The sequence below is a fragment of the Sapajus apella genome, unplaced genomic scaffold (genome assembly GCF_009761245.1).
Source record: "Sapajus apella isolate SASKATOON/1434 unplaced genomic scaffold, GSC_monkey_1.0 scaffold88, whole genome shotgun sequence".
In the NCBI taxonomy this organism is placed as follows: Eukaryota; Metazoa; Chordata; class Mammalia; order Primates; family Cebidae; genus Sapajus; species Sapajus apella.
This window is the reverse complement of record NW_022437028.1, coordinates 4,142,860-4,161,139: the sequence shown is the minus strand read 5'-3', so window position 1 is coordinate 4,161,139 and position 18,280 is coordinate 4,142,860. Positions and strand designations below refer to the sequence as shown.

General features: G+C 48.9%; 1 protein-coding gene across 1 annotated transcript in view; it reads left to right on the top strand.

The window, feature by feature from the left end:
• The first annotated feature begins 1,694 nt into the window (after positions 1 to 1,694).
• RCC1L (RCC1 like) overlaps positions 1,695 to 18,280 on the top strand; it is a 30,318-nt gene continuing 13,732 nt past the window's right edge. Inside the window, exons 1-7 of the mRNA XM_032254911.1 lie at positions 1,695 to 2,159; positions 5,399 to 5,528; positions 8,363 to 8,491; positions 9,766 to 9,832; positions 11,394 to 11,445; positions 13,415 to 13,499; positions 15,869 to 16,050. Coding sequence (XP_032110802.1) covers positions 1,836 to 2,159; positions 5,399 to 5,528; positions 8,363 to 8,491; positions 9,766 to 9,832; positions 11,394 to 11,445; positions 13,415 to 13,499; positions 15,869 to 16,050 — 969 coding nt within the window. The 5' untranslated portion in view covers positions 1,695 to 1,835. The remainder of the gene's footprint in view (positions 2,160 to 5,398; positions 5,529 to 8,362; positions 8,492 to 9,765; positions 9,833 to 11,393; positions 11,446 to 13,414; positions 13,500 to 15,868; positions 16,051 to 18,280) is intronic.

Here is an 18,280-nt window from a genome sequence, read left to right as displayed (position 1 = left end):
ACCTGACACAGCAGCTACGAGTTGGATCATACAGTTGCCTAAATTCATGGAGGTCTCCTGTCCCTACCACAATCCCTCTGTTTTTTAGGAGCCAAACAGGTGAACTCAATAGGGAGCCACCCACTGGATCGGAATCACCAGCCCTCTGAATCCTTTACATCGTCAAAGCTGGCACTAGCGTCTACAGTTCCATGGGGAATACAGTGTGTGTTCTGATTGAATAGTGGCCGGTTAGAGGCAGGGTAAGGGGACCAATGTGAGCAGCTAAGTGTATCTATCCCAAATGTGTGCTTCGGTGCCAGGGAAATTACTACCAGGTGGGTCCATAGACACATTTGTTTTTACTTTTATATTTACATTTAATTTAATTTAATTTTTTTTTTTTTTTTGAGACAGGGTCTCATTCTGTTGCCCTGGCTGGAGGGCAGTGGTGCAATCATGGCTCACTGCAGCCTCGAACTCCTGGGCTTAAGCCATCCTCTTGCCTCAGCCTCCCAAGCAGCTGGCAACACAGGTGTGCACGATACCACGCCAAGTTAATTTTTTATTTTTTTGTCGAGAAAGGGTCTCACTATGTTGGTCAGGATGGTCTTGAACTCTAAAGTGATTCTCCCACCTTGGTCTTCCAAAATGCTGGGATTATAGGCGAGAGCCACTGTGCCCACCACAGAGAATAGATTTCATAGCCCGGCAGATGGGTGGTTTCAGTGCCTTCATGAATTACAGGAGCAATCTTGTAGAAACCACATTTTACTATTGGGTTTTCCCCAGTCATCTTCCATAAAACAGGCCTGCACAGGCTGGGTGCGGTGGCTCATGCCTGTAATCCCAGCATTTTTTGGTTTTGTTTTATAAGTTTTGTTGTTGTTGTTTGTTTGCTTTTTTGAGATGGAGTTTCACTCCGTCACCCAGACTGGAGTGCACTGTCATGATCTCGGCTCACTGCAACCTCCATCTCCCAGATTTACGCGTTTCTCCTGCTTCAGCCTTCAGAGTAGCTGGGATTACAGGTGCCTGCCACCACGCCCAGCTAATTTTTTGTATTTTTAGTAGAGATGGGGTTTCACCATGTTGGCCAGGCTGGTCTCAAACTCCTGACCTCAGGTGGTCCACCTGCCTCAGCATCCCAAAGTGCTAGGATTACAAGTGTGAGCCACCGCACCTGGCCAGCTGGTAGCAGTTTATACGCAGTGGGATTCGCACTCGGGCCAGCGTGATTGCAGACGTTCTGATGGAGGTAGAGGTGGGTGGATCACTTGAGGTCAGGAGTTCAAGACCAGCCTGGCCAACATGGTGAAAACCCATCTCTACTGAAAATACAAAAATTAGCCAGGCGTGGTGGCACATGCCTGTGGTCCCAGCTACTCAGGAGGCTGAGGCAGGAGAATCACTTGAACCCGGAAAGGGGAGGTTGCAGTGAGCTGTCTCAAGGTGAGTGATGGCTTGAGGGGACATGGCCCCAAGGCAGCAGGAATCGCCTACTCCAGCTCGCTGTGGCTGGAGGACGGCCTGGGATGGCCTAGGAGCAGATGGGAGCGGGGATAGCTGCAGCAAGTCCAGGTGAGAAATATCGCGGGGCAATTGCAAAGGAGTAAAACAGGACAGAGTTTTGCTAAGGGACAATGATCTTGGTTGCGTGCCCCGCCTCTAACCCCGCCCCTCAACGTTGCCCCGCCCCTCCAAGCCCCGCCCCACCTTCCTGAGCCGTGGGCGGCTCTCAGCGCCTTTGCCTCCAACCAGGAGTAAACGTGGCCACGGCCTCTTCCGCCGAGGCGTGGTGTCAAGGGTCACGCAAGATGGCGGTGCCCAGCGGCCGCTGAGGCGTGAAGCCGAGGATGGCGCTGGTGTCCTTGGTGGCTGGGGCTCGGCTGGTGCGGCGGCTGAGCGGGCCGGGGCCGGGGCGAGGGCACTGGACGGCGGCCAGACGCTCGCGGAGCCGGCGCGAAGCGGCAGAAGCCGAGGCGGAGGTGCCGGTGTTCCAGTACGTGGGCGAGCGCGCTGTTCGCGCCGATCGTGTCTTCGTGTGGGGCTTCAGCTTCTCAGGGGCGCTGGGCGTGCCCACCTTCGTGGTGCCCAGCTCCAGGCCCGGCCCCCGTGCCGGCCCCCGGCCGCCCCGCAGGATCCAGCCCGTGCCCTATCGCCTGGAGCTGGACCAAAAGGTATGGGCCGCGGCTTCCTTCCTCCCGGCCTTCCGCACTCCCGGCCCCTCTCTGCTTGTTCGGCTCTGGTTCCTCTGGGTGGCCAGACTTCGGGGAGGACGACCCTCGAGCTGTCTACAAGCCTGCGAGGGGAAGCGTTAGGGATAGCTGTCAACATTTATTGGGTGGCAATGCTCGTGTCATTCGCTTGGCACCCAGTGAGTCTAGAGTTCTTACCCCAGTTACAGGGGAGGAAGAAGAGACCCAGAGAGGTTGAGGCCCAAGGCCCCACCGCTGCTAGCAGGGTTTTTTTTTTTAAAAATTTTTAAAATTTTTATGTTTTTGTTGTTTGCTTTTTTTAAAACGTAGTTTTGCTCTGTCGCCTAGGCTGGAGTTCAGTAGTACGATCTCTGCTCACCGCACCCTCCACCTCTCGGATTCACGCAATTCTCCTGCCTCAGCCTCCAGAGTAGTTGGGATTACAGGCGCCTGCCGCCACGCCCAGCTAATTTTTTTGTATTTTTAGTAGAGATGGGGATCCACCATGTTGGCCAGGCTGGTCTCGAACTCCTGACCTCACGTGATCCACCCGCCTCGGCCTCCCAAAGTGCTGGGATTACAGGCGTGAGCCACCTCACCCAGGCATCTGGTAGCAGTTTATGTGCAGTGGGATTCACACTCAGGCCAGTGTGACTGCCGACGTTCTGATGTTAGGAAAACAAAATTCAAAAATTCTTTGAAAATGTGGGCCAGCTGGGGTGGTTGAACAACCTAGAAAGGGAATTTTTATTTTTTAATTTATTTTTTAGAGACAGGGTCTCACTATGTCTCCTAGGCTGGATTCCAGTGGTACCATCGTAGCTCGTGGCAGCCTGGACTCCTGGGCTCAAGGGATCCTTCCGCCCGAGCCTCCCACGAAGCTGAGACTACAAGTGTGCACCAGCATGCTGAGCTAATTTTTAAATTTTTTTATAGAGACCGATCTTGCTATGTTGCCCAGGCTGGTCTCCAACTCTTGGGCTCAGGTGATCCTCCTGCCTCAGCCTCCCAAAGTGCTGGAATTATAGGTATGAGCCATCACGCGTGGCCTTTTTTCTTTCTGTTTCTTAGACTGGCTAATGTCAGTTGACCTATTTTCAAGTTCACTGATTCTGATTCTTTCTTTTGCCTGCACAAATCTGCTGTAAAGCTCATCTAGTAATTTTTTTTTTTTTTGAAACAGGGTCTCACTCTGTCACCAAGGCTGGAGTACAGTGGCTTGATCTCTGTTCACTGCAACATCTGCCCCTTGGGCTCAAGTGATCCTCCCACCTCAGCCTCCTGAGTAGCTGGGACTGTGGGTGCATGCCACCACACCTGGCTAATTTTTAAATTTTTTGTAGAGATGGGGGTCTCATGTTGCCCAGGCTGGTCTTGAACTCATGGCCTCAAGTGATTCTTATGCTTTGGCCTCCCAAAGTGCTGGGATGACAGGCATGAGCCACAGTGCCTTGCTGACTTTCCTGTTTTCTGTGTTACTGAATGCGTGGCTGGGGGCTGTCTCCTGACTCCCACATGGATTGTGTTGGTGGAACTGGAGCCATTTCCAGACGTACAGAGGCTCTAGGAGGCCAGAGAACTGAAGTTTTTTTTTTTGTTGTTTTTTGTTTTTTTCTTTTCGAGACAGAGTCTCTCTCTGTTGCCAGGCTGGAGTGCAGTGGTGCAATCTCAGCTCACTGTAACCTCCACCCCCCGGGTTCAAGCAATTCTTCTGCCTCAGCCTCCTGAGTAGTTGGGACTACAGGTGTACACCACCACGCCCAGCTAATTTTTGTATTTTTCGTAGAGACAGGATTTCACCATGTTGATCAGGATGATCTTGATCTGTTGACCTTGTGAACTGCCCACCTCTCAAAGTGCTGGAATTACAGTCGTGAGCCATCACGCCTGGCCAGTTCTTTTGGACTAGCACAAGGATGCAGGCTTATGTAAATTATATTCCATATGAATATTACAAGGGAAAATATCACCATTGGATGACTTGACTAAACAAGGTGTCAACAAATCAAATTTCAAAGAAATATTTAGCTAGTTTTCTTCAAGAAATGTTGGAATGAAAGAAAGAGTTCCTAGCATCTGTTCATGATCAGCAGTAAACTGGTGTTTTCCGGCTGGCGTTTTCATGCAGATTTACCACTGGTCATGTTAGGGTTACATTAGGCTTACACATGGTCCCTGAGAGACACTACAGAGGCCTCTGATAACTGTAAACAGCCACAAGATAGTAGGGGATGGTTCGTGCGACCATATAATTTGTCATCCAATTTGAGAGTGAATGTTGGAACATCTGGTGTAAACTGGGACTGTCCCAGGGCAGCCGGGAATATGGTCACTCTGGGTAGTATGGAAAGAGGGTTTATTTATTTGTTTTTTGAGATGGAGTCTCACTCTGTCGCCCAGGCTGGAGTGTAATGACACGATCTCTGCTCACTGTAACCTCCACCTCCTGGGTTCGAGCGATTCTCCTGCCTCAGCCTCCCGTGTAGCTGGGATTCCAGGTGCCCACCACCTTGCCTGGCATGTTGACTAAGTGAGTCTTGAACTCCTGACCTCAAGTGATCTGCCCACCTCAGCCTCCCAAAGTGCTAGGATTATAGGCTGGTAGATGGTGTGTAGGCTGCACCTGGCTGGTAGTTGGTGTCTTGGTGTTGGTGAAGGGGGATGGTAATACCTAGTGGTAAACTGGCATTTACCACTAGATTTATGGTCTATAAATCACCCTTCATAGAGTGATTATAAAGATTAAATGAGATAATACTTATCAAACATATAGTAAATGCTCAATAAATGCTAAGTGCTGTATTGATAATATGTGTTCTTGGGCCAGGTGCAGTGGCTTATGCCCGAATCCTAGCACCTTGGGAGGCCAAGGTGGGCAGATCACTTGAGGCCAGGAGTTTGAGACCAGCCTGGCCAACATGGTGAAACCCCGTCTCTACTAAAAATACAACAATTAGCCAGATTTGGCGCACATACCTGTAGTCCCAGCTACTCGGGAGGCTGAGGCATGAGAATCGCTTGAACCTGGGGAATGGAGATTGCAGTGAGCTGAGACTGTACCACTGCACTCCCGCCTGGGTGACAGAGTGAGACTATCTCGAAAACAGAAACCAAACCCCCAAAATAGTACGTGTTCTTGGATTTGATAAATAACCTGTCATTTACTACCAAAAAACTTGACATTCCAAATCAGTTTATGCTTTGTGGGAACTGTTTTTCAGATTTCGTCCGCTGCTTGTGGCTATGGATTCACACTGCTGTCCTCTAAGACCACGGATGTTACGAAAGTTTGGGGGATGGGACTCAACAAAGATTCTCAGCTTGGATTTCATAGGAGCCGGAAAGATAAGAGTGAGCATGCGCACCTGTTCCCCTCTGCTAGGATTGGTTTGAGAAAGCTCCCTTTGTTGTTTTTTTTTGAAATGGAGTCTCACTGTGTGGCCCAGGCTGGAGTGCAGTGGGACGATCTTGGCTCACTGCAGCCTCCCCTCCCAGGTTCAAGCGATTCTCCTGCCTCAGCCTCCCGAGTAGCTGGGATGACAGGCGCCCGCCACCACTCTACTAAAAATTTTTTCACCAGCATGGCGAAAACCCGTCTTTACTAAATAGAAAAAAATTAACTGGCGTGGTGGTATGCACCTGTATAGTTCCGGCTACTTCAGAGGCTGAGGCATGAGAAACTCTTGAACACGGGAGGTGGAGGTTGCAGTAAACCAAGATCATGCCACTGCATTCCAGCCTGGGTGACAAGAGTGAGACTCTGTCTCAAACAAACAGAAAAATAGACATTAGCTAAAAATTACTATGAGAACAGTAAGGAATATTTCCTAGGCCAGACACAAGTGACTTACACCTGTAATCCCAGCACTTTGGAAGGCTGAGGTGGGAGGGATTGCCTGAGGCCTGGAGTTCCAGACCAGCCTGGTCAACATAGCGAGACCCTGTTTCTGAAAATGAAAAAGAATTAGCTGAGCATGGTGGTATGCATCTGTAACCCCTGTTACTCAGGAGGCTGAGGTAGGAGGATTGCTTTAGCCCATGAGCTTGAGGCTGCAGTGAGTGATAATTTCATCACTGTATTCCAGCCTGGGCAACAGAGCAAGACCATGTCTCTTAAAAAAAAAAGGAGAAAGAGGCCGGACGCGGTGGCTCAAGCCTGTAATCCCAGCACTTTGGGAGGCCGAGGCAGGTGGATCACGAGGTCAAGAGATCGAGACCATCCTGGTCAACATGGTGAAACCCCGTCTCTACTAAAAATAGAAAAAAATTAGCTGGGCATGGTGGTGCATGCCTGTAATCCCAGCTACTCAGGAGGCTGAGGCAGGAGAGTTGCCTGAACTCAGGAGGCGGAGGTTGTGGTGAGCCGAGATCGCGCCATTGTACTCCAGCCTGGGTAACAAGAGCGAAACTCCGTCTCAAAAAAAAAAAAAAAAAAAAGGAGAAAGAAAGAGTTCCCAAAATAAGGAGGACATACCCAGAAATACATACTTGACAAACCATTTTTATTTTTTCCTGTTTCCTTGTTCACAGGAATATGTAATTTTTTTTTTTTTTTTTTTTGAGATGGAGTCTTGCTCTGTCACCCAGGCTGGAGTGCAGTGGCGTGATCTCGGCTCAACCACAACCTCTGCCTCCTGGGTTCAAGCGATTCTCCTGCCTCAGCCACCTGAGTAGCTGGGATTACAAGTGCATGCCACCATGCCCAGCTCGTTTTTTGTATTTTTAGTGGAGATGGGTTTTCCCCATGTTGGCCAGGCTGGTCTCAAACTCCTGACCTCATGATCTGCGTGCATCGGCCTCTCAAAGTGCTGGGATTACAGGCATGAGCCACCGGGCCTGGTTGCAAATACATTTTTATAATATTTTAATCATAGCATATATTTTCTTTTTTCATTTATTTTATATCAGATATTTTATATCAGATATTTATATTTTAATCATAGCATTTTTTTTTTTTTCATTTATTTTATATCTGATGTCTTTTTTTTTTTTTTTTTTAGATGGAGTCTCACTCTTACCCAGGCTGGAGTGCAGTAGCATGATCTCGGCTCACTGCAACCTCCGCCTCCTGGGTTCAAGCGATTCTCCTGCCTCATCTTCCTGAGTAGCTGGGACTACAGGCACGTGTCATCACGCCCGGCTAATTTTTGGATTTTTATTAGAGATGGGGATTTCACCACGTTAGCCAGGTTGGTTTCGACTGGCTAACATGGTGAAATGTTAACTCCTGGCATCAGGTGATCCACCTGCCTTGGCCTCCCAAAGTCAGTCCTGAAGTCTTTATTTGCTATAAGATGCGACATTACATTTTTTATATCTTTTATTCAGAATAGTCTTAGATGTACAGAAGTGGACAGAGTAGTGCAGTGTAGCATTGCCAGCGTCAGCCGCCATAGGCTCATGCTAGTCTTGTTTTCTTCATTTTTCCCACCTTTTCCCTTCGTACATTTGAAGCAAATTGCAAATTCCAACAGTTTAATTTTTCAGTTTTTTTAGGGGGACAGGGGCTTGCTCTGTCACCCATGCTAGAGTGCAGTGGCATGATCACGGCTCACTACAGCCTCATCCCCCCGGCTGAAGTGATCGTCTTACCTCAGCCTCCCTGGTAGCTGGGACCGTAGGTATACACTGTCATGCTCAGCTGATTTTTGTATTTTTTTTTTTTGGAATGGTGTCTTGCTCTGTCTCTCAGGCTGGAGTGCAGTGATGCGATATTAGCTCACTGCAACCTCCGCCTCCCGGGTTAAAGCGATTCTCCTGCCTCAGCCTTCTGAGTTGCTGGGACTATAGGCACCCGCCATCACGTCCGGCTAATCTTGTATTTTTAGTAGAAATGGGATTTCACCATGTTGGCCAGGCTGGTCTCGAACTACTAGCCTCAAGCAATCCACCCACCTCAGCCTCCTGAAGTGCTGGGATTGCAGGAGCCACTGCACTCGGCCAAGATTTCTTTAATAAGAAGACGAAGTATGCTTTTCAGTAACCTGCCTTGTGTCATAGAGGCAGTCCGTGCCATGGGCTGGGAGTTGGACTCCTGGCTCTCGCTCTGCCCCTAACTTACCTGTCTCGATGCGTCTTTCCTATCTCCGACTCTGTTTTCTAATGCAGTAGTGTGGAGTTGCACTGTCTGATTTCCAGTGTTAGAAATGCCATGCCTCTCAATCGGTGTTCTGTGTTTTGTCCAGCGAGGGGCTACGAGTATGTTTTGGAGCCCTCACCTGTCCCCCTGCCTCTGGACAGGCCTCAGGAGACACGAGTGCTGCAGGTCGCATGTGGCCGAGCCCACTCTCTTGTCTTGACAGACAGGGAAGGAGGTGAGTTGACGTCTGTTGAAGGGTAATGGAGGAGTTGGGGGGACCATTTCATTGTGAAACGGAGCCTCAGGTCGGGCCTGAGTGGCTTGCTCAGTGGAGCCACATCTAATGAGTGAAACGCGGCATTTCCTGAGCAGATCAGTAGGATTGCTCAAAGCAGCAGGACACATGTTGATTCTGATGTGCTCAGCTCTCTGGGTCTTAGAAAATTGCATGTATTTCTAAATGTAACCACACAAGGCAGCCTGATCAAGGAAGGCCTCCTCCTCCGTTTGCTGCGAAGTCACTGAGCTGGGTGGTGTGGTGAGGTGGCTTTTTCTTTTTCTTTTTTTTGAGATGGAGTCTCACTCTTGTTGCCCAGGCTGGAGTGCAGTAGCGCAATCTTGGCTCACTGCAACCTCCACCTCCTGGGTTCAAGTGATTCTCCTGCCTCAGCCTCCTGAGTAGCTGGGATTACAGGCATCTGCCACCACACTTGGCTAATTTTTGTATTTTTAGTAGAGACAGAGTTTCACAGTATTGGCCAGGCTGGTCTTGAACTCCTGACCTTGTGATCTGCCCGCCTTGGCCTCCCAAAGTGCTGGGATTACAGGCATGAGCCACCATGCCCGGTCTCTCTTTTTTTTTTTTTTTAATCTGAGATGGAGTCTTGCTCTGTCACCCAGGCTAGAGTGCAGTGGCATGATCCTGGCTCACTGCGGCCTCTACCTCTTGGGTTCAAGTGATTCTCTTGCCTCAGTCTCCCGAGCAGCTGGGACTATAGGTGCCCATCACCGTGCTCTGCTAATTTTTGTATTTTTAGTAGAGACTGGGTTTCACCATGTTGGCCAGGCTGGCCTTGAACTCCTGACCTTGAGTGATCCACCTGCCTTGGCCTTCCCAAAGTGCTGGGATTACAGTCGTGAACCACTGTGCCTAGCCTTTAATTTCGTTTTCTGGCTGAGTGTACTTTGCAGGAAAGGGCGGAGGTGGTGTTTAGGAGCTCTTTCTAGAGGGGAGTGGTGTTCAGGGCAGCCTGGTGACAGGCTCTAACCTCATAAGGTGGAATTCCCAAGAGGTAGATCCAGGGCCAGGAGGGAAAGGCGGGTCTGGCTCCCCACACACCCCATGGGAGTTTCTGTAGAGCCTGAGAATGTTGGAGAAGGAAACCCAGGGGCAGTTGGAGTGGGGGTGAGCTCACCAGGATGGGACCACCCTCGAGACCCCTTCCAGTCCTGACATCCTAGGATCCCACAAACCTGCAGAACTGATTTAATTGGTGGTTTTATTTTTAGTCTTCAGCATGGGAAACAATTCTTACGGGCAATGTGGAAGAAAAGTGGTCGAAAATGAAATTTACAGGTGAGTTCCCCAAAGGCCTACCCTTCCCCATGTTGAGTTAAGTGTTAAACATTTCTTTCTTTCTTTTTTTTTTTTTTTTTTGATGGAGTCTTGCTCTGTCACCCAGGCAGAGCAAGCTCATGTGACATCTCAGCTCACGGCAAACTCCACCTCCCGGATTCAAGCAATTCTCCTGCCTCAGCCTCTAAAGTAGTTGGTGTTACAGGCACCCGCCACTACGTCCGGCTAATTTTTTTTTTTTTTTTTTTTGTATTTTTAGTAGAGATAGGGTTTCACCATCTTGGCCAGGTTGGTCTTGAACTCCTAACCTCATGATCCACCTGCCTCAGCCTCCCAAAGTGCTGGGATTATAGGCGTGAGCCACCCTGCCCAGACAAGTGTTAAACATTTCTAGGGAGATGACTGTGGTAAACCTGTGGGGCAGTCAGAGGCACGTCTGAGAGGGGTCCGTGAGGACTCACTGGAAAGCTGGGAGAATGCTTTCTGTTTCAGGTTGAGCGCCATGCATTAGCTTCGTGGGAGAGAAGGGGTCATGACCATTGGTTTTGATGTGTAGAACTTCTTCGGATGAATTTTTTTTTTGAGATGGAGTCTCAAACTGTTGTCAGGCTGGAGTGCAGTGGCGCGATGTCAACTCATTGCAACTTCCACCTCCCAGATTCAAGCGATTCTCCTGCCTCAGCCTCCCGAGTAGCTGGGACTACAGGGATATGCCACCACACCTAGCTAATTTTTGTATTTTTTAGTAGGGATGGGGTTTCACCACATTGGCCAGGATGGTCTTGATCTCTTGACCTCATGATCCGCCTGCCTCGGCCTCCCACAGTACTGGGATTATAGGCATGAGCCATTGCGCACGGCCTTCTTTGGTTGAATTTTTACAATTTAAGTTTTGATTTTACCAAATTGATTTTTAAGCATTCCCCTTTATTTCAGTTTTTTTCATTTTACTTTTTATTTATTTTATGTTTGTTTTTTTGAGATGGAGTCTTGCTCTGTCACGCAGTCTGGAGTGCAGTGGTAAGATTTAGGCTCATCGCAACCTCCGCCTCCCGGGTTCAAGTGATTCTCATATCTCAACCTCCCGAGTAGCTGGGACTACTGGCGCGTGCCACCACATCAAGCTAATGTTTGTATTTTTAGTAGAGATGGGGTTTCATCATGTTGGTCAGGCTGGTCTCGAACTCCTGACCTCAAGTGATCGGCCCCCCCTTGGCCTCCAAAAGTGGTGGGATTACAGGTGTGAGCCGCTGCGCACGCCCAGCTAGTTCTGTTCATTTTAGTGTTTAAAACGTTTCCGTCTTGTTCCTTGTGTGATGTTGGAGGGCCTTAACACCACTCTCCCCTTCTGCTGCGGGTTAAGATTACCTGGGATTTTGTTTTGTTTTGTTTTACCTTCATGGCCAGGCCTAACTCAGCCTCAAATTTGACCTTGAGAGTTCCCCTACCAGTTACTGTGTCGGGGTGGATGGACCATCAGTTAGGGGTGACAGGGAAAGCGCTGCCCGGTTGCTTGTCACGACCACATCTCTTGCTTCTTCCCATTTTTCCCTGGCTGTAGTGAAAGTCACAGAGTCCACAGAATGCAGGACTTCGACGGACAGGTGGTCCAGGTAAGAGAGAGGGGCCGAGAGCTGCTGGTTCTGTTCCTAGGGGTGCTTTGGAAAAGTCGAGATTTGGGTAAGGTGATGGCAAATTTTCTGAATCAATAAATTATTTTAGTAGAAATTATAGCCTGCTTACTATAGGCCAGGATTTATGCTAGATTCTAGGGATACAAAGTTTAATAAGATTTTGGAGCCAAGTGTGGGGGCTCATCCCTGTAATCACAGCACTTTGGGAGGCTGAGGCGGGTGGATCACCTAAAGTCAGGAGTTCCAGACCAGCCTGGCCAACATGGTGAAATTCCATTTCTACTAAAAATACAAAAATTAGCCGGGTGCAGTGGCACATGCCTGTAATCTCAGCTACTCAGGAGGCCGACGCACAAGAATTGCTTGAACCTGGGCGATGTAGGCTGCAATGAGCTGAGATAGCATCACTGCACTCCAGCCTGGATGACAGAGCAAGACTCTGTCAAAAAAAAAAAAAAAAAGGATTTTTGGAGATGATACTCCAGTGGGTGAACAAGGTGAAAGCTAACTGAGGTCAGATGCGGTGGCTCATGCCTGTAATCTCAGCATGTGGGGAGGCTGAGGCAAAAGGTTCACAGCACTTGCCGTATTCATGCATGTGTGCATTTCAGTATTTATTATAGGCACCTACCAGGAGCCAGGCACCATTCCGGGGATGAGAATAAAATGGAGAGCAAAATACAGCCAGCCTAGAACACCATGGCACTAATTACCCTATGATATGGCTGGCTTTTTGGTTTTATTTTAAAATTTTTTAGAGGCAGGGTCTCACTCTGTTGCCTGTGGTGGTATACAGTGGCGCGATCATAGCTCACTGCAGCCTTGAGTTCTTGGGCTCAAGTGATCCTCTCGCCTCAGCCCGCTGAGTAGCTGGGTCTACAGGCATGCATCACCATCCTTGGCTATTTTTTTTAAAGACACAGGTTCTCACTGTGTTGGCCAGGCTGGTCTCAAACTCTTGGCCTCAAGTCATCCTCCAGCCTTGGCCTCCCAAAGGGTTGGGATTACGGGTGTGGCCACCGTGCCTGGTTTCCTTCACCTATTAGATTGAGTAACTTTGTGCAAGTTAGCAGATATCTCTGATTTTTTTTTTTTAATGCAGTGGCATGATCTTGGCTCACTGCAGCCTCTACCTCCTGGGTTCAAGTGATTCTCCTGCCTCAGACTCCCGAGTAGCTGGGATTACAGGTGTGCACCACAACACCGGCTAATTTTTGTATTTTTAGTAGAGATGGGGTTTCACCAGATTGGCCAGGCTGGTCTCAAACTCCTGGCCTCAGGTGATCCTCACACCTCAGCCTCCCAAAATGCTGGATTACAGGAGTACGTCACTGCACCTGGCTGAGATTCAGTTTCTCACTAGGTGGTTTTGGTTATTGACTTAGCACAGTGTCTGGCATAAACATTGTTCAATAAATGGTGCTTTTTATTAGGCAGTTAGAAAAATGAGTCTGGAACTAAGTAGAGTTGTGGAGACCAGAGATCACAGTGCAGAGGCAACTGTTAAATGGTGGGAATGGGTGCCATCTCCCAGGGTGGCCTGAGGCGTGAGGAGAGAAGAGGGCAGGAGACAGACCCTGGAGAGAGCTGCCAACACAGAAGGGGCTGAGTGCCTGAGCAAGGCTGGAAGCTGTGAGAGAGTAGAAGAGAGGGCTGAGAGGAGAACGTTATGGACGAGGGGTGGTTCTCTGGAGATGGCATGGGATGGACGGCAGAGCTCTTGGATTTGCTCCTTTGGAGAGCCGCATTTTACTTTAACACGAGCTGTTTCAGTGCAGTGAGAGATTGGTGGATTGAGAAGGAAGAAGAGCATGGAGCAGCCTGCCTGGACCGTGCTCCGGGTGCCCAGGAGCGGTATGCCATGGTGCTGGTCCTTCGGCTCTTTGGAAGAGGACAACAGGGTTCTCAGCATTTCTTCTCATCCCCCTTACCTCTGTTTGTCTGCTAGGTGGCCTGTGGTCAGGATCATAGTCTGTTCCTGACGGATAAAGGAGAAGTCTATTCTTGTGGATGGGGCGCTGATGGGCAAACAGGTAGCGTCTTTCCCTGCACTGGGGTTGTGAAAGCTCTCAGCCTGTGTCATGTGGAGCTATGAGCTCTACAGCCTTTATGGGCTAAAACCCTCCTTCCTTAATTCAGCTCTTACCTCTTAACTCTTTCTGGGGAATACTGTTCTTTTTTGAGACAGAGTCTCCGGTGCCATTGCCCAAGTAGAGTGATCATGGCTCACTGCAGCCTCAAACTCCCAGGCATAGGTGATCTCCCACCGCAGCCTCCAGAGTAGCTGGGACAACAGGTGTGAGCCACCACCCCCAGCTAATTCTTTGTATCACAGGGTTTTGCCATGTTGCCCAGCCGGTCTTGAACTCCTGACCTCAGGCAGTCTGCCTGCTGTGGCCTCCTGGTGTGCTGGGACTCCAGGCAGGAGAATCCTATTGTTTTGCATCCCTTCCATTCCCCTCACCCCTGGCTCCTATAGCAATGAACTGAGAAAGCGTTGGGGCATCTTTGGCCACTCAGCAGAGGAGTTCTGAGTCTTTCAGAAACAAGAACAAGCTGTTTGAGTCTTTAAAAAAAGTTTTTAAGCCGGCGCAGTGGCTCATGCCTGTAATCCCAGCACTTTAGGAGCCAGAGGCAGGTATATCACAAGGTCAGGAGTTCAAGGTCAGCCTGGCCAATGTGGTGAAACCCTGTCTCTACTAAAAATACCAAAAATTAGCTAGGTGCGGTGGTTGGCACCTGTAATCCCAGTTACTCGAGAGGAGCTGAGGCAGGAGAATTGCTTGAACCTGGGAGGCAGAGATTGCAGTGAGCTGAGAGCATGCCACTGCACTGTAGCCTGGAGACAGAGCAAGACTCCGTCTCAAAAAAAAAAAAAAGTTTTAAAAATTGTATTTATTTTTAGAGACAGGGTCTTGCTCTGTTGCCAAGACTGGAATGCAGTGGTGCAATCATAGTTCCCTGCAACCTTGAACTCCTGGGCCCAAGTGATCCTCTTGCCTCAGCCTCCCACGTAGCTGGGAGGTGTGTGATACCACACCTGGCTAATTTTTAAAACTTTTTTTTTTTTTTTAGCGAGAGAGGGTCTTGCTATGTTGCCTAGGCTGGTCTTGAACTCCTGGGCTCAAGTGATGCTCCCGCCTCAGCCTCCCAAAGCACTGGGATTACAGGCGTGAACCACTGAGCTTAGCCAGGCCTGTTGAAGAAGAAACACATGCCCCATTAAAAAAGGAGCTAGTGCATTTAAGAGAAAGAGGAGTGAGGTGTACACATTCTCCACCGTGTATTTCATCTTTGCACCCAAGAAAGGTCTTTGTGTACAGCTTCGATCTTGTATCAGTTTTCTCTGATCTGAGCACCATATGATACCATCCCTGTTCATTGTCTTGGGTTGTCTTCCAGTTCTTGTGTGTGTACGTATACCTCGTTTACATTGTAATAGTAGCATAGGTGTGACTTTATAAGCTTGTTTAAATCATTTAAAATGGCTGGGCGGAGTGGTTCGAGCCTGTAACCTCGGCACTTTGGGAGGCTGAGGTGGGCGGATCACCTGAGGTCAGGAGTTCGAGACCAGCCTGGCCAACATGGAGAAACCCATCCTCTACTAAAAATACAAATTTAGCCGGGTATGGTGGTGGTGCATGCCTTTAATCCCAGCTACTCGGGAGACTGAGGCAGGAGAATTGCTTGAGGCAGGAGAATTGCTTGAACCTGGAAGGCGGAGGTTGTGGTGAGCCAACATCACACCACTGCACTCCAGCCTGGGCAACAAGAGTGAAACTCCGTCTCAAAAAAAAAAAAAAAAAAAAAAAAAAAGGAATTGCTTGAATCCAGGAGGTGGAGGTTGCAGTGAGCCAAGATCGAACCACTGCACTGCAGCCTGGGCAACAGAGTGAGACTCTGTTTCCAAGAAAAAAAAAAAAAGAGGGCATATGAGCATGGAAATAAACAGATTAGGGTTTCTTTCTTTTTTTTTGAAACAGAGCCTCGCTCTTGCCCAGGCTGGAGTGCAGTGGTGTGATCTCAGCTTAACTGGAAGCTCCACCTCCCAGGTTCAAGTGATTCTTGTGCCTCATCCTCCTGAGTAGCTGGGGTTACAGGCATGTGCAAACCATGCCCTGATAATTTTTGTAATTTTTTTTTTTTTTTTTTCTTTTTTAGTAGAGACAGGATTTTACCATGTTGACCAGGCTGATCTTGAACTCCTGACCTCAGGTGATCTGCCCACCTCAGCCTTTCAAAGTGCTGGGATTACAGGCAGAGCTACCGTACCCAGCCCAAATTAGGGTTTCTGAGCTCATATGTGTTAAGTGCTTAAAACTGCCCTTGGCCTGTAGTAAGTCAGTGTATGTGTCTGTTAAAAGAGTGAATAATTAAAAATCCGTATTTTCCAATGCGTTAGGTCTGGGTCACTACAATATCACCAGCACGCCCACCAAGCTGGGTGGAGACCTGGCGGGAGTGAACATTCTCCAGGTTGCCACCTACGGTGACTGCTGCCTGGCTGTGAGTGCCGACGGTGGTCTTTTTGGCTGGGGAAACTCTGAGTACCTGCAGCTGTCCTCTGTCACTGACTCCACACAGGTATGTGGTCGCCGACGGGGTGGTGCTGGGAGATTGGGAAACATTAAAGCATCAACGGCCGGGTGCGATGGCTCACACCTGTAATCCCAGCACTTTGGGAGGCCAAGACAGGCGGATCGCTTGAGGTCAGGAGTTCAAGACCAGCCTGGGAAATATGGCAAAACCCCATCTCTACTAAAAATACAAAATTAGTCAGGCCTGGTGGCGCATGCCTGTAATCCCAGCTACTCAGGAGGCTGAGGCATGAGAATTGAATCACTTGGAGGTTGCAGTGAACTGAGATCGTGCCACTGCACTCCACCTGGGGGACAAAGTAAGAGTTTATCTCAAAAAAAAAAAGCAGGCTAGGTGCGGTGGCTTACGCCTGTAATCCCAGCACTTTGGGAGGCTGAGGCCGGTGGATCACAAGTTCAGGAGATCAAGACCATCCTGGCCAACATGGTGAAACCCCATCTCTACTAAAATACAAAAATTAGCTGGGTGTGGTGGCACGGGCCTGTAGTCCCAGCTACTCGGGAGGCTGAGGCAGGAGAATCGCTTGGACCAGGGAGTTAGAAGTTATAGTGAGCCGAGCACGCATCACTGCACTCTAGCCTGGCAACAGAGTGAGACTCTGTTTTAGAAAAAAACAAAAGAACAAGTAAAGGAATAAAGAATGACTATTCCATAGGCAAGGCCAACGCCACACACTTTTTAATGGCCAGATCTCAGGAGGACCAAAGTGGGTGATGTGGACCCATGAGAAACCGTCCCCGTGATCCAGTTACCTCCCCCCAGTCCCCACCTCCACCATCAGGGTTCACATTTCAACATGAGATTTGGGTGGGGACACAGACCCAAACCATATCAGTTGTGGAACTAATCTCTTTCTACCTATCACTCATGTTCCACAATGACTGACTGACAGCCAGTTTAAAAAATAGAGCTATTATTCACATACCATAATTCACCATTTTAAAGTTTATAACTTAGTGGATTTTAGTATTAACATATTCACAATGCTGAGCAGCTGTTACCACTGTCTAATTTCACAGCATTTTTTTTTTTTGAGATGGAGTTTCACACTTGTAGCCCAGGCTGGAGTGCAACAGTGCAATCTCAGCTCACTGCAGCCTCTACCTCCCGGATTCAAGCGATTCTCCTGCCTCAGTCTCCCGAGTAGCTGGAATTACAGGCATGCACCACCATGCCCAGCTAATTTTGTATTTTCAGCAGAGTTGGGGTTTCTCCGTGTTGGTCAGGCTGGTCTTGAACTCCCCACCTCAGGTGATCTGCCCGCTTCGGCCTCCCAAAGTGCTGGGATTACAGGCATGAGCCACTGTGCCCAGCCTAATTTCTGAACATTTTAATCACTCCTCCAAAAAACCCCATACTGCTAATGGCTAGCTTTTTGTTTGTTTTGGTTTTGTTTTTTTTTTTGACACAGGGTCTCACTTTGTTGTCCGGGCTGGAGTGCTGTGATAGTTTGCTGCAGTCTCGAACACCTGGCTCAAGCAGTCTTCCCGCCTCAGCCTCCGTAGTAACTGGGACTACAGGTGCATACTATCACACCAGCTAATTAAAAGAATTTTTTTTGTAGAGACAGGGTCTTGCTTTTATGCCCAGCCTGGCCTCAAACTCCTGTCCTCAAGTGATCCTCCCACCTCAGCCTCCCACACTGCTGGGATTATAGGCATGACCACTGCCACACCTGGCTGGTGCGTTGCTGCGGTTTGAGGCTGCAGTGTGTTGTGATCATGCCTGTGAGTAGCTGCTGCACTCCAGCCTGGGCAACGTAGTAAGATCCCATCTCTATAAATAAACATAGTACATTCCTTGATATGATCAAATCTGTGACATCATACAGTAGGGTTTTAAATATATATTAATAGAGAAATCTGCACAAAGTGAAACTAAAGGTCAGCTAATAAGATTTTTTAAAAAACCCTCCGAGGTCCGGTGCAGTAGCTAGAAGAGGGTTGCAAATTTGGTTCTGAGCTCCCTAGTAGGCAAAGCAAAGAAGAAACATGATCATTTAAATGATTCATTGTTTCACTAAGAAAAGGGGAGAAGTAGGCCGGGCGCGGTGGCTCACGCCTGTAATCCCAGCACTTTGGGAGGCCGAGGCGGGTGGATCACGAGGTCAAGAGATCGAGACCATCCTGGTCAACATGGTGAAACCCCGTCTCTACTAAAAATACAAAAAAATAGCTGGGCATGGTGGCGCGTGCCTGTAATCCCAGCTACTCAG